Raw genomic sequence first — 16,372 nt, 5'->3', positions numbered from 1 at the left:
ACAGAAAAATATATTTTTACTAATAATCTGTGGCTTAACTGGTAACAAAATGTTTGAAATGCTTTCACTGCAGTTTACACTGGTCTAAGTATCAATCATGCACAGAGGCTTCATGAACACCTACTCCAGAACCATTTTGACTGCTGGGAAGAAGAAGGATTAGAGCTACCTATACACACTAACCAGTTGATGGTAAGACAAGTTAAGACTGAAGTAGTTCTCAGAGGAACTAATAGATACATTGATGAAATGCTAAATTTCCTTATTTCTTCATTTTTAAAAATGGAAACAGCAACCAGTTGCAAGGTAGAGAACATGGAGTTAAGTTCCTGGAGGAGTTAAGTTCTCCTTGAGGCTGTATTTTCACAACTCAACATTACTGTTCTAATAATTGCAGATCCACATCCAGTTTTTTTTTGTCACCAAAGCAATAGAAAAACTGATATGCTAGGGTACATGCTCCCTGACACGGGTTATATTCAAACAGAAAGGTAATCTCACCTCAGAACATTACATTCTAGACTAAAAACTGTCCACTCTGCAGAGCAGCTGAACAAGTACCTAAAAAGTACAAGTACCTACATCATCAAAACCACAGCAGCTGACAGGTCCCTATGTGATGCTTAAGGCTGAGTACAGCAGCCCTCTGTAGGTCAATTACACATGCAATCTATTAATGCAATCTATGTGTACAAACTTCTCTTACCAGCTTTAAATGCTGTTCCTATTTATTTTCTGGAGTTTTGTTTGTTGTTTGGTTTTTGCAGTGGATGGGGTTTTTTTTTGTTTTGTTTAGTTTCTTTGTTTTGGGGCTTTTTTATTTGTTGTTGTTGTTGTTTTAATTTGCATAAATAAACAGATGAAAAGACATGAACTTACTGTTCATGGAAGTCCAGCATTGGTGGCTCAAACCGGAGAGGTCGGCAATTTCCCCGATACAGGGATACACTGCAAAAAAAAATTGAAATGCTGTGCAAGACATATTAAATGACACATTTTGGTTCCCTTCCCATCTCAAATAACCCTTTTATAGCAAAACTTTCATTAATACTAATAAAGCAACTAATTCAACAGAAGAAACAAACAAAACACACTTGTCCAGTCAGAATACCATAATTTTACAACATGATTATGTGGTGTCTCCAAGACAGATTATGCAAGAGCACATTATCTTAAATATGGACATAACTGAAGTGCAAACCTCTCCTTTATACAATGATGGCTAAGTGAAACAACACACTAAATAGGTTTACATCATCTTTCATAGCTATGTCCAAACATTGCTATGAAATATGTTTTGGATATTGTCCAGTGTCCAACGCTAATTTACATACACATCCTGAGTTTCTCCAGCTACTTCTACACTAGTACATAAACAATCTTGGATGCATTTGAACATACTGAGGTCACATGTGAGAAAACACCCAATACTGTTCAAATCTTGCAATATCCAGAAGACTCTGTTCTGGAAACATACCTTAGCTTTGCCTATACTAACCTCCCCCTGGAAACTCTTTAGGAGAATTCTGGTAGATGAAGATCAAAACTTAAATAGTACTCAAACATTCCAGCAGTGAAGTCAACAAAGTACCTGGAAGCATTCTCTACTACTGCTTATTTTATCAGTACAGTTATATAGAGCACAATAGTTAACCCACAACAAAAATTAAAAGTAAAAAAATTACAAAGCAGTTTCATTCACCAAAACATTTTTTCATTATTCAGAAGGATGTGATTGTGACCACACTTAAGCATCTCTGTAACTATAACACTTTTAATGAGTTGAGTAAGAATCTTGTTCATATAATTAAAAAAAACAACAGGGAGACAACAACATTAAAAAAAGGGGGGGAGGGGGGCAGGGAAAGACTAAAGAATAAAAAAGATCAATGGCTCCTGAATGGCAAGACCCACAGCTTATTTTTTTTTCTTCAAATGCTTTTTCTCCCCTGATATTTAAAACAGCATTATTGTTTTAGATCCTTGTTTTCTGACTTTGTTTCAATCCTAGATGTCCAAAGACAGAGCTGCAGCGACTTGTCCTGGGTGAGGAAAGCTACTGCACAAACCCAGTTCTACCCAGAACTACACAGTTCTGCTTCAACACGGAGGAGCAGTCAGGAAATGGGACATGCACATGTGGCTTGTCTTATGAAAGCTGAGGCCTTGAGCAAAGATCAATCCAATTGCACCCAGAGCAATTCCAGGAAAACTAATCATTGATCAAATTCAGATGTCGTTCCACGCTCCAGAACCACTTCAACAAGGAAGCCATTTACAGGAGTAAAAGCTTAAGAATAGGCTAGGAAATCTTAATTGTATCCTTTAATCAAAACCAAATTAAATGCTTTTTAAATAAAATTACAATGTCTTAATTACTCACTCTAAAACTCTGCAACTGAATCTTCGCACTTCAAGTATAATACAAAGCATGCTAATCAATTTTCAGGGATCTATGGTTGGATGTTAAAGCATTTTCAATGCTACAAATCCTAGTCACCAAAAATAAGTTTTGTCCACATAAAAGTAAAAAAACACTATCAGGACAGGAGTGGGCTTAGTACATCCAGTCAGCCTTATTATATACTTAAATATGTGTGTGTGTATACACATGTCACATGTGTGCAGATTGCAGTATAGCAGAAGTAAAAATACAAGAAGACACCAACAGGAAAAACTGTATTCAGACCTTCAAAAATTTAAAATTATTCTACTATTAAGTGAAGCTGTGACACACTGTAGCTGTCTAATAATAAGAGAGTACTCGAATACACCTTCTCAGGCTAAAGTCAGACCTCAAACTGCAGAACAAATGCTCAACAAAATGAAGTCTACAGACACACTGGACATGGGAGAATACAACTGAAAAAGTATACTAGAAGTTATGTTTCATAAGGATAGAAAAAGTGACTAGTATGTCTTCAGAGTTTACAATCTATTTTTAAAAACCATTTAGAGTGCATTACTAAATGAAAAAGGTCAAAAAAGCTCCTGTATCTCCATTGCCAAGGTAATGCTAAACAGAAACCACTCCAAGTGATCTTAAAAATAATTCCGTCCATTTCTTCCAGAAGTAAAACTTTCAACAGTTAGACAGCACCTCTTTTGTATTGGCAATTATTGGTAGAATCACATATCAATTTGTTTTATGGAAAAATACTAAAAGTATTTACAATATTTACAAAGTGATAATTAATATCTTTATTTCAAAAGCATTGAAAACACTGTCAGCAGTAACTTGGCCTAACTTGAACAATCATGACATACTCAATGCTCCACATACATGTAAAGGTTAGCCATCATTTTCTCAGTCCACAGAGCTACATTTTCCTGGAAAGCCAGTTGGACAACACATATTTTTAAAATTTGTTACATTTGGTTAAAGCTTGGTAAAGGCAACAACATCATAATGAACACCAACTATTATAATAAAAGTAACAAATGTAGTAAGATTCAAACAGGAGCAAACAATATTCAGATTCTCAAACTTTGCCTACTGAAAGGCCCAACAGGAGTCAACTTGCAGCAGACTAGAAAACTATGATAATGTCTGCTCTGCTAGGCACTTGCTCACTGAAGACTGGATACACTCACAGGTAGGGCAACTTTACAGCATAATGACATGAAGTCAATTACTACTGTATGCATGCAGAAATATGGCTCCCAGTCTTATATCACAATTTAAACATTTTTCCTTCCCTATCCCTCCAAGTTTTTTAGCTTTTAAAGATAAGAAGCACAACATGAAAAAGAAAAGATGTGTCCAGAAAAGAGGACTGCTGGTATCTGCCAACAAGCACCAGCAGACTAAGAACTGGCCAGGAGTCATCTGAATCCATATTTTAAATGTTCTCGACATCTTTTTCCTTCAGCAATAATTTTGATCTTAAAAACGAGACTTAAGAGTGAACTACACGTAGTCCTCAGCAGGATCATTATCCTTCCTGTTCCATCCATGCTGTATCTGAGTGGGCATTTACTTCAAGTACTAAGATACTGCTGCTACCCAGGTGCAATTCACTGAAGTGCAGCTTCATGTCTCAATAACATTTGTCACATGGTCAAAATAGCAATGCCTCCAAACACTGTAGCAGTGTTTATGATATGGGTGATATGGGTGTCCATCTGTGCCAAGCCACAATATTCTTCTGTCTTAAGGACATTCTTCAGCACTGCCATAAAGTTTTGCTGTTTATCAGAGTACTAGGCACTCAATTTTAGATAACCAGTGCACATCTTTGCATTTGGAGATGAAGAAAAGGCTTGCCACATACAGTGTTTAAAGATTTCTGCAAAGTTGGGCAGCAACTGTGTCTCTGTATCCTCACTTTACCTTTCTAGCTGTTCTGGAGTTTCTGTAGGAGTTATGTGCTCTGTGGAATCTTATCTGTAACATCTTTAATTGCTACTGTAGAAAATTCAAATCTAAGCATACTCCACATGTATTTTTCCCACATTACTTCAGCAGTTGTTTAAAGGGTTTTATTTCCTCTCTTGTGCAATAAATTATAAAGAAATATAGACAGCAGAATTAAACCGTGAAACAGCTTCATTCTCATGATTTTATTTACCAACAAGAACTCTTAAAAAGCTGTAATTTATTTCCATTACCACAAAATCAAATACAAGCATATCTAAAAATAACTATGTGAACCTCTAAAATGACGAATTGGAAAATGCTTCACAGCGGGTATTTTTTGTGCCAGAATCCTCAAAAGAGCCATTGCAGACTTTTTGAGTTAAAAATGTTCTGTAAGTAACCTGAGTGCATCCACAACTTCTTAATATTTGAAAATAAGGCTGAGCTGAATATATCAGAAAATATATTTTAATTTTTAAAACTAAATTTTTTTTGGAAATATGGGTATTAATCACTGGTTCAGTGAGAAAGTGAACTCCCACAAAACAATTGATCACTTCAGTATCTGGCAGAAACTGCTGCTAAAAATGCAGATGAATAAAAAGACTAGCAATAATTTTTTTTTCCATAAACTACCCAGATAGTAGCTGGCTCAGATATGTCAATATTAACCTTGTATCAGGAAAACACACTCGTACCAGACAAAGTTCAAAACTAACAGTTCCCAAGGGGGAGTGTCTGTAGGAAGAACAGGGAGAAGCTTGAATAGATGCACTGTAACCTGACCATGGGCACGAACAAAAATTAAATTGCTAGTTCACTTCCCTCCTTCCACTTAGTGCTAAAAAGTAGATCAGACAACTGAATAAACTGTCTAAATAGGGAAAAAATATTGGCAAGCTATACCAAGAAGAAGAAGAAATAATTTCTAATAAGGACAAGGAAAGGCAAGTCATCTAGAGAAGTTAAGTATTTTTTTTGGCAATGCCATTGAAAAAGCCATCTAGAAAAAGACTTATAGGAAAGATTCATGCAAAACTAGTAAGAGCAGTGAGAGAGAAAAATAGAAAAAAAATTGATGTTTACTATGTAACATGGTATCAGAGAACTTGTGATGCAGACGTTCATCACATTGAGACTAAACTCCAAATAGGCTTATTATTATTCCACTCTTAAGTGGAACGGACTATTGTTTTCAGATGGCTGGAGAAGGAAATCTCCATGGCTGGAGATTTCAGAGGTTTTTCAAAACTTGCAAAAAGAAGGACCTTAAGCCCACAATTAAGCAACTATACACACAGTAAAATAGGAATTCATCTGAAATGGAAAATTCTTTTACTAGATTTCCTGAAAAGGAACAGGAAACAGGCCGTGGAAAACACATAACTGTATTTACTGAAAATGTGTTATGACAGTCTGTTGAATAGTACTGTGCAAGAAACAAGCTTCATAATTACTGTTCAATGCATTCATTAAATAAACATATAAATATCTAATGATTCTTCAGAGAAAAATTAAGGACCAGGGAAAAAAGAGGCCACTTATTTTCCTTCTCAGATATCATACATGGCAAACTCTTCAGTAACAGACTATGTCTTCAGGACAGGAGAGGACAAGACAGGGTCATGGGTTGTCTAGTCTGGAGAAAAGGAAGCTCGGAGGTGACCTCACTGCTCTCTACAATCACCTGAAAGGAGGTTGTACCCATGTAGGGGTCAGACTCCTTCCAGGCAAACAGAGACAGACCAGGAGGAAATGACCTCAAGCTGAGCCAGGGGAGATTCAGGTTAGATATTCAGAAAAAAATCATAATGTGGTCAAGTACTGGAACAGCCTCCCTAGGGAAGAGGTGACATCACCATCACAAAATGAGTAGATGTACAATTCTGTGGTATGGCTTAGTGGGCATGGTGGCACATGGCTGACAGTAGGAGTTGGTGATCTTGGAGGTCTTTTCCAACTTAATGATTCTATGATGGGACAAAGGAATATGGGGAAGAATCTATCAAAAATAACATCAAGTTTTTCTTCAAAGAAAAACTTCAAAGAAAAAAAAATTTTCTTCATCAATAACTTATGAAGCAGGCAAATTTTCTCCTTAATAAAACAAACTACAGAAAAATTATTTTTAACAAAATCTACAAGCAGAGTCTCAGTTTAATTACACAGAATTACTCTGTGGTATATATTACAAACAGAATTAAAGAATTCTTCAGCTTTTTATTCCACATGTGAAATTTCTTCCTCATAAAGGGCCACAAAGATGATCAGAAGGACAAAGCACCTCCCCTACAAAGACAGGCTGGGAAAGTTGGGACTGCTCAACCTGAAAAAGAAAAGGCTCTGAAGTGACCTTAGAGCACCTTCCAGTACCCAAAATGGGCTAGAGAGGTGGAGAGAGACTTTTCACAAGGTCATTTAATGCTAGGATAAGGAAGAAAGGGCTTTAAACTGAAAGAGGGAAGATTTAGATGAGATATTCGGAAGGAATTCTTTACTGATAGGGTAGTGAGGGACAGGAACCCAGCCCATAGCAGAGGAATGGAACTAGCTGATCTTCAAGGTCTCTTCCAACCCAAACCATTCTATGATTGAGCCGACCAATATTAAAAACTATCTCACATTTTAGTTTCATTTCATCTGTATGAGAAAATAATTGAAAAAAATCACATGGTTTGTATCTGATCTTTTTTTACACTAAACCTTTATTATTCTTATGAAAAATATCAAAAATCTTAAAGTCTGTATTGAACTTTCAGAAAGATGCTTACCTTTTCTGTTGATATGAACTGAGGCCTAAAGTTGTCTCAGTCTGTAAAAGAAAAAAATAATTAAATTTAAGAGACCAACAGCATTATACCACCAGCAAGGGAAAAACCCCAACATAACAAGCTGGCAACTGCCAAAAAGTTAGCATATCAGAGCTTGAAAGAAAAAAGAAGTTTTGAACTGAAGCAGAAAATGTAAATTGGCTTTTTCCAATTAAAGAAATTAAGTCCGGCCTTGCACAAAAACTGTGATAGTAATACCCATGAACTACAAAACAAGCAGCAACTTAACAACCTAAAAACGGAGAGAAGGAAAAAGTCCAGGAAATTTTAACACTGTATGGAGCAAAAGAAAAACTACAAAGAAAACCATCTAAAACAAGAAACAGCCCACCAATTATCTCACTGATGTAATTTAACACCTAGAAAACAAAGAAGGCTATAATCTCCATTTGACTAGGAAACATCATCTCCTTCTCTGCTAATGATCTTCTAGCCTCTATTATTCATACCCTTCCTTCCACTCTGCTGTACATTTCAGTTAATTACCTGAAAACAAGGAGGTTAGGTTGTCTAGGGATTTCCAATTAGCTGGAAAGAATTGCCTAAGAAATACCAACTGGTTTAGAAGTCTGCACATGCAGTGTCCTCTTGATAGAGCCAATGTTAAAACATACCAGACTTGGGAAACTTCTGTCTTCCCACAGAATGTGGAGATCAAACTGAGGATTTTAATCATTCTCAGACATTTCATGGCCAAGCTGAATACTTATCTCCCGACAATGAGAAGAAAGCTCACTGGTCTGATAAAGTCTATGGTGCACTTTGACGAGCTCAGCTCTAGCACAATCATGCCACTTGGTTGCAAGGGGAATGCAAACTTACATCTCATTTCAGAACTAAACATCAAGTCCCTTTAGGTGGACACTTCACTGATTTCTAAAAGTTACACGTTTTTTCTATTTTTTTTCCTAAGCTAAAAGTATTTTTTTAAAAATAGTTTCTTAAAATTATCTTTACTTAAAATATAGATTCTTTTATTAGAGGAATTTTGATTTTGCTATTTGGAGACACTTTTTGAAAATTTTATAATTACTTCTATTAAGTCACTGAGTCGCTACAAACATTAATGTTTGATTCAGGTCAAGGATCAATTCTGGATTGCAAATCCAAGTAGTGTTCCAGACTTAATATGAAGTTACTTGGTTTACTCACCCTCCAATTTACATCAAACTAAAGAAAGCTGGAAGTGTACTATTTACCACTGTAAAACAAAGCTAATCCATTTGTAACTTGAGGATTTATTTGCAATTTTGAAAGGCAACACAGAGCATTCATTAATTTTTTTTTGGTTTAAAACCTCTAATATACAGAGTCAGACTGCCTTGCTAAAGGGATATTGCAGGAAGGGTTCACATGAAATTACATTTTACAGTACAGAATAATCAATGCAGTTTCTTCTCAGTGAAGAAAAGACTAAAAACAAGTGAAGTTATTTTATACTATGTTACTGTAATTGGAAAGTCAGCAAGTTTTCCTTTAAACTTACCTACTATGTTTGTACTGTAATTAGGAAACCAGTCTATTTCTTATTCTTCATTGAAACACCATTAATTTAATGAATAGGAAAAAAAGCTTACACATCTTTCCATGTTTTCCCAGCTAAGGTATACTACTCATATACTGATAAGCTTTTAGTTCAGCTTCTTAACTTCTGATGCCACACTCCATTTTCTATTTCCAGTAAGATATAGGTAAATACTCTGAAACAATTTACAACAGGCTGTAAGAGAAATTCAATTCAAATGAAGAAGGAAGGAATTTAAAATCAGTTTTAGTGAAGTGATCAATGCTTAAGGTACAAAATGTTTTCTATCTAAAACTTTCTAGGAAGCACTGCTAATTAACAAGTTAATTAGCTCTGAAGTCTAAAGAAATTAAACAGAAAAAGGCAGATCTATTCCTTCAATTCCTCATATTTTTCTCAAACTGGAAAGACAAAGGCAAACATTCCAGTTTTAAACTGTCACACATTTTCTCAATTCAACCATAAGAAAACTCATGGGTTAAGATAAGGACAGTGGCTATATGACTTACGTGACAGCATGTGTCTGAGAAAGTTTAGGTCAGATATTAGGAAAAGGTTCTTCACCCAGAGGGTGGTTTGGCACTGAAGTAGGCATTTAAGAAGTGTTTGGACAACACTCTCAAGCACATGCTGTGAACCTTGGGGCTGTCCTGTGCAGGGCCAGGAGTTTGACTCGTTGATCCTTGTGGCTCCTTCCAACTCAGAACATTCTGTGATTCTAATTCCATTATTTCTTTACTTTGCTTTACCTATTTAGGAGTCTTTATCTTATCTCACAAGTTTTCTCACTTTTACTCTTCAGATACCCTTCCCCATCCCATCCCAAGGGGGGAAACAGAGCAAGCAGCTGTGTGGAGCTGAGCTTCCAGCTGGAGTTAAACCACAACAACCAAACTTACTCTGTGTGAAGTTAACAGATACATAAAACTGTATATAAAACCCTGTAATTCTTACCAATGTCCTTGAAAGCACATTAATCACTGAAATTAAATAAAACCTTTCATTCAACAATGAAGAGGGGTTTTTTATTTCAAAACATAACTAAAGCACATAAGTTACCAGCAGTTACCTGGCAGTCAGATGATGGAGCTAAATGGAGCTAACAGGTTCAGATCCTATGACAGGGCAACTAAAATAGCCATTACCAGCACTGTCCCATCCTTGACGACTTGCTCTGGCTCTAACAAGACAGCACATTCTATTAAGTTAACAATTTCATACAGAAAGTTGTTAGTTATATGTACTCTTAAGCATCATAATTGGCTGTCCATACCACTAATAATAGACTCAGTCTAAGATCCCACCCAGGCCAACTTTTAGACAGAGGGTAGTGGAGATCAAATTAAACTCCGGAAAAATGCAGAAACAAATGGAAATACACATAATTGACAGAAGTGCAACTACTACATTGCCATGGCTAGTAGTTAACTATTGGGAGTTGAATTATCTGACTGCACACACAAGGTTTTCCCTATGTTCTGAAATTACTGATTTGCTACAAAAATATTAAGTTGAATATCTGTAGATCAGGTTTAAAATCATAAATCATTCTGCTAAGACTGGTATTTCTGAGATATATTTAAAAGCAAAAATCCATCAAAGATTCGTGCTTACAAGGAAAAGCCTGGTTTTTGTTTTCAGATGTCCATTAAAAACAAGCAGTATTTTAAATTCATTTGAATACACGCTCTGTTTTTTGAGCAGGAGCATTTTGCTTTGTTTGATTGCTTTTGTGGGCATTTTGTAGTGTGGATTTTGCTGGGGCTTTTAAAGTTTGTTTTTTGGATCAGCGTCAACCAAGAGCAAAGAAATAGCATACCAACTTCAGCAACTATAGCATCATGGAACTAAACCAAAAATAAATCTCATGTGGCAGTTTCTATAATTACCACTCATTTTTATTACATGTCAATCTTTCAAGCCAAGCAGTAAACAAAAACATACAACTGTGTTCAATTACAAGTCCTAAATACTCTTTTTTTTTAGCCTGATCTCCAGATATAATTGTGGACCTATTGCATTGCAGTGTGGCCTGCTATTTTTCCTGTGTGACTGCACAAAACTGCCACGAACTAAAGTCATGTACCTAATCAATCCACTATTTATTGTGTAAGTTTTGCTTAACACTATTGGCTTCTCCGGCAAAGATAAATAAAATTATGCTCTTTAAAAAATACAGTTTTGTCTTTTCCTCCATAAAGGATACATTGTAAAAGAGCAGAATTAGTAAAATATGATTTATACGAAACATTTCTTACATCTTATCTGTATTGAAGAAGCATTACAAATAAGAAAATATTGCAATGCACAGATCAGGAAGTGTGATGCATGTACACTCTATTAATGTTTCAAGATGTATAAAAAGATAAGTTACAGGGGGAAAAAAAACTTCAATTGGATTAATTTCCCAATCCAAGTCCCTAACAACAAAACCTAAGGTAAGCACAAAAGGAACAGCAGAAATATTCAACTGAGCAGGAAGAAAGCAAGAGAGGAAAAAATCACCCCTTTTACCAGTCCTGGGCATTTATGATCCTTCCACCCAACAAGCTGTGTTCAAGTCCTGAAGACAAATTATTGTCTTTTTTTTAATTTTTTTTTAAGACTGCAGATAACATTTAGGCTGTTGCTCCTGACAGTATCATGCCTTAATTTAATCTCTTATATAACCCTAGAATGATTAAACTATAAACCTAAAGGATTTCAGTATAAAGATCTTGAGAAAACTTGAACACAGTGAGCTAGAAAATTTCAAGGCAGTCAGCCAACACCATGGTTCAAGACTTAAGAATAGTTTCTCTCCACAGGCTTATATTCTCAAGGCAGATTTCACAGAGAATCTGTACCTTGAAGTACAGTTTAAAGACTCAGTATAATTGTGGAAGACACCAGACAATCTTGCATACACGGAGAATCAAAATCCATACCTTACAGCCTGAAGGCTGTCTCTGAAGAAAAACCTGTGGCTGTTAACTTCAGCCAGGACATTAAAAAAAAAATCCCACCAAACACACAAACAGACACAACCACCAAGTTAATTCTAATGTCTCATCAATTTGTTATAATAGCTATTCTTCACTTCTTGGTAAGAGGTCGTATTTCCTAGCACTACATTCAGTCATCTAAACATAGGCATCTGCTGCCACTTGAGATAAATGTCCTAGGGCAGTCTGCCTGGTCTCAGACTGACACCCAGAAGGACACAGTTTCTCCTACACCCAGTGCCATATCTGCCAGGTCCATGTAGATACCCAGGACAGTCCAGGATATCTCAAATAGCACTGGTTACCTATGTTTAAGCAACTGAACTAGAGCTCAGAAGTATTCAAAAAGGACAGCTGGGGCAATGCAAGGAGGCAGACCCTCTTAATCAAGACCTGGGGTTTCCAATACCAAATACATTTCTTTAATGTTAAAATTCTCATCAACCAAATATTTCTATATTGCTACACAAGAGAGTATCCACACCAATTTAAAAGACTGTTGCAGTCAGTCTGAAAGACTCAGAACATTCTACATCTTGCTATTTCATAGTAAGACTGGTTCCTTCTTGTAGAAGAGGTAAGTACTGCTTACAGCTAAATGTGGAGAGATAGCTACAAAAGCGATACATAAATGGCAGCTTAAATCTTCACTGTTTCACTCATGAGCTCTATGCTAATAATTAGTGCAATTAAAATAAACATAATGATTGAGGAGTATCTCATTTAAGGTAATGCAAAAATGAACGCTGTAATCTGAAAGGTAGCTGAAAGTGGACTGAAGTAATTCTTGCCCTGGTCTTTTATGACCCAAACTCACATACGTTAACAAAAACATCATCAGTTGACTGCGGCTGATGTAACACATGCTATTGACAACTGGCTTTGCAAGTCACTCTTGGGCACCAATTATTTTTAATCTAAAGCCTGGGGGTGGCAACTGTTCCAGTACAAGAAGCAGAACTTCATCTGCTCACAAGCAATAGCAATGAATTAAGATGGTTCTTACTCCTTTATAAAGTCACACATGGGAAAGAAAGCTCCAGAGACCATCAAGGCAGCTGTTGCTCAGTGGAGATCTCATTAGTGCAGGCTGCTCACAGGTGTCGGCAATCATGTTTTGGGTATCTCAAAAGATAGAAATTCTACAACTTATTTTAATAACCCGGTCAAGTGTTTGAACATCCTCAAGTTTTAGTCTGTTTTCTTGCATGGGTTTGGGAATCTGTGTCCAAAGTTTTTCATCCTTCCACTGCACACAATGAAAAATCTGGTTCCTGTTAATCCCACGTTGCCCACAGCAAACAGTTTTGATTTTTTTCTCCTAATAGCTGAAAAAATACATCATAACATGAGAAGCCTTCCAGCCCCTGACCATCCTGTACTACTCTGCTGTGCCTGCTCCAGTATGTCAGTGCCTTCCTCACACTGGGTAGCCCAGACTGCACACAATACTCAGCTGCAGTCCCACAGGTGGAGCGAAAAAAATCACACCCTTTAACTTCTGGGCCCACATTAGTTCACAATTCAGTGAACATGTCTTTTCTGCAGAGCTGCTGTCACGGCCCAGCCCATCCTGTCACACGGGGTCATTCTCTCTCAGGTGCAGGCCTTGCATTTGTCTGAGCTCAAAGTCATGACCTTCCTGTCAGCCTGCTGAAGGCCCTCTGAAGAGCAGCCTCACCTTCCAGTGTAGCAGCTACTTTGGCCAATCTGGAATCATCTCCGAATTCACCGAGAGCACTCTCCACACCACCAACCAGGCTGTTAAACAGAACATTAAGGAGTGCTCGCCTCAGTTCCAAGCTCTATCACAGATAACCAGCTCCCAGCTGAACTCTGTCCTGTAGAATACACCCATCGAGGTCAATGGTCCAGCCACTTTACTGCCCACCTACAAGCTTGTATTCGTCAATATACAACAGGAAAATTTAAGTTAATTTAAAAATACGCTTAGACTTTTCTCCCTGAAAACACTATTGCTGATCCAGAACCGCATGCTTGCCACTTCTGTTAGGAGAATTCTTTGCTGTACCACTGAGAATTAAGTATAAATCACGCAGAAAATACTAAACTTCCACCAGTAAGAGATCAACACAGCTGAGTCCCACAAACATAATTTGGTTCCACATCTTCTGTGTTACAAAGCCACTGCAAGTCATATTAAGGTCCTGTCTCTTTGTCATGTAGGACTATTGTAATTCTCACTACCAGTCTTTGTAACAAGCAGTTCACAGCAGTGTATGAACAAACACAGCAAATATGTATTAAGTATATATATAAGTACACAGTTTTTCTTTATTCCCCCTATTTCAGCTATTCTGCAAACCAGTAATTATCAGTAAAATAATTTCTAGGAGTTTACCTGTAAAAAATGCTTTCATGCGCTTACAATTATTGCAGCAGATTCATGTTAAGATAATTTGACAAAAAGTCTTACCATTTTCCTTTTTCAGTTTAGCAATACACTACTTTAAAAATACTACCACGTAAGCAGAATTACTTTCCAAACAGTTTGACTAAAAAAATAAAAATCAATCACTCTAGAAAATGGTGGTCCCAACTACACTGTGCAGAAGAACATTAGATACCCAAGGCAAAAGCTCTAACAGCAAACAGAAGGACCTGGGAAACAGTCCTTTACTAACAAAAAACCCCAAAACAAAACAAACTTCACCCTAAAAAATAATTTTTCCTTTGCCATTCACTTTTCAGAATTAAGTCCTCAAAAAGTGAGCCACTACGTTGGCTTAATATGAAAGGACAAATTATTAAAAGTAACAGTTGTAGCTTATTTCATCCCTCCTAATAGCTGCAGATGACATCATTGTCAGAGACATGAAGCATCTGTCAGGTCTGGACAAGGGTTCCAATAATCAGGACGACACTGACATAGCAAAGCTCAGCTGAAGGAGAGCTTAAATAAAAACTGGTAAGGGAATAACTGATAGCACACTAAAGAAAACAACGTTTGTGGAAAGCACAATGAAATACAAACTATATGAGCAACAAAACGCTGTCAAAAACTTACAACTCATTTTGACATTACTAAAACAAGCATTACTAGACAGGGAAGGAACTACTCTGTCCTCTCTCTGAGAACAATGTGTTAAGTAATTTCTACACTTTAAGTAGTAACAAATAAAAATTCAGTCAATTTAGAGAGTGTTGTAAAAAAATTGCTTGAAGAAGTTGTAGGTAGATTCTAGCACAAAATTATCATGATGAAGAGGCAAAACAACTGAATGAAAAACCCAACTACACATACGTTTGAGGAAAAAAGCAGCAGCAAAACCAGGCATAAAGCCTACATACTTCTCTAGAGGTTTTAAGAGCAGAAGAGTCAAGCACCTGCCAGGCATAGTCTATCTACACACACCACCACCTGAAAAACATATACATGATCTCCCAAGGTCCATTACAATCAACCAAGTCTCTGAAGTGCCAAACAACTATGCAGACATCTGCAAACCACCTGCCATTGAAGAAAAACACCAATCCCTACACTGCATTTACATTAACACTATTCTTACCCCATGCTCAGGATCTAAATGAATTTGAAGACTTCAAAAAGCTTGAGTTCTTAAAGCGATCAATTCAGGTGAATAGACAGACTTAAGAAATTCCCTCTTTATTTTAATTCAATTCACAGGCTAGAACTAGCATAAATTTGTTTAGATATGAACCCTTAATCCGAGCACAAGCTAAAGAGTAGAATTCTCACTTTTGCTCCAGCAAGACAGAAGGTTGCTATACATGGTATAGCACTTTCTAAACCACAAACTCTAAGTCCACACCCAAAGAGAAGAGTCTCTATTTTTGCTAATTATCCAGTAGCATGAGCTAGCTCACAAAATTTCCATTGTCATGGGAATGACAATTTCCATTGTCAGTTTATTTTCATCAATGAAATGTTTTTCTACTTAAATATTTAATGATTTATTCTCTTTCAATAAATAGCTATTTTCAGTCAGACTGATCAAACTTTTCAACACATTCCATTTATTTTTTACAACAAAATTCCTAAAATGTGATTGAAAGACATAAGAAGTATTCTACCAGCAGCATGTACTCCAAATTAGTACAAAAAAAACCAGTATCAAGAGGGTTAACACTAACTGGAAGGAGGTGGCAAGAATCTCTAAAAGTAAAATTATTCAAGGCTTGGCATTTGATTTACCTTACTTATAAAGCAACTATTTCAAACAAGAAAAAGCTTGCTTCTGCTCTAAAGATACCAGATTCTTGGGGGAAGTGGAGATAAACCAAGACTGGAGATAGCTTTGATACCTCACTGATTATTAATCACTTTATGTACTGAATTTTTTATTAAAAAAAAAAAACAACAAAAAAAAAACAAACAAACAAAAAAAACCCCACCACCTGAAGGTGACGTAACATTAGACAATACTGATTTACTACTACAACATGGTATTTGTAATGAAAACAGACATTTTGAAAGCTTATAGAAAGCCCAAAAGAGAAACAGTCAGTGACATCACAGTAGGTTTAAAACTTTAGTAACTGCTGGTCACAAGACATAAGTCTGGTTTTACAACAGCACAACTGCTTTTTTTTAAATTGCAGTAAGCAGTCACAAGAGGTCACAATATTAATATCTACATGAAAAAACCCAAATAATTTGTAAGCTACAGAAAACAGCATACACTATCAT

The 16,372-nt window shown here is 36.4% G+C and overlaps 1 protein-coding gene across 1 annotated transcript in view; it reads right to left on the bottom strand.

Moving 5' to 3' along the window:
• Window positions 1-16,372, bottom strand: part of TMEM131 (transmembrane protein 131) — a 92,296-nt gene that overhangs the window by 54,137 nt on the left and 21,787 nt on the right. Inside the window, exons 3-4 of the mRNA XM_062514950.1 lie at window positions 7,132-7,172; window positions 880-948 (exon numbers count right to left, since the gene is read on the bottom strand). Coding sequence (XP_062370934.1) covers window positions 880-948; window positions 7,132-7,172 — 110 coding nt within the window. The remainder of the gene's footprint in view (window positions 1-879; window positions 949-7,131; window positions 7,173-16,372) is intronic.

This window comes from Cinclus cinclus, chromosome 2 (assembly GCF_963662255.1).
Source record: "Cinclus cinclus chromosome 2, bCinCin1.1, whole genome shotgun sequence".
NCBI classification, from domain to species: domain Eukaryota; kingdom Metazoa; phylum Chordata; class Aves; order Passeriformes; family Cinclidae; genus Cinclus; species Cinclus cinclus.
This window is presented reverse-complemented; position numbering and strand designations above follow the sequence as displayed.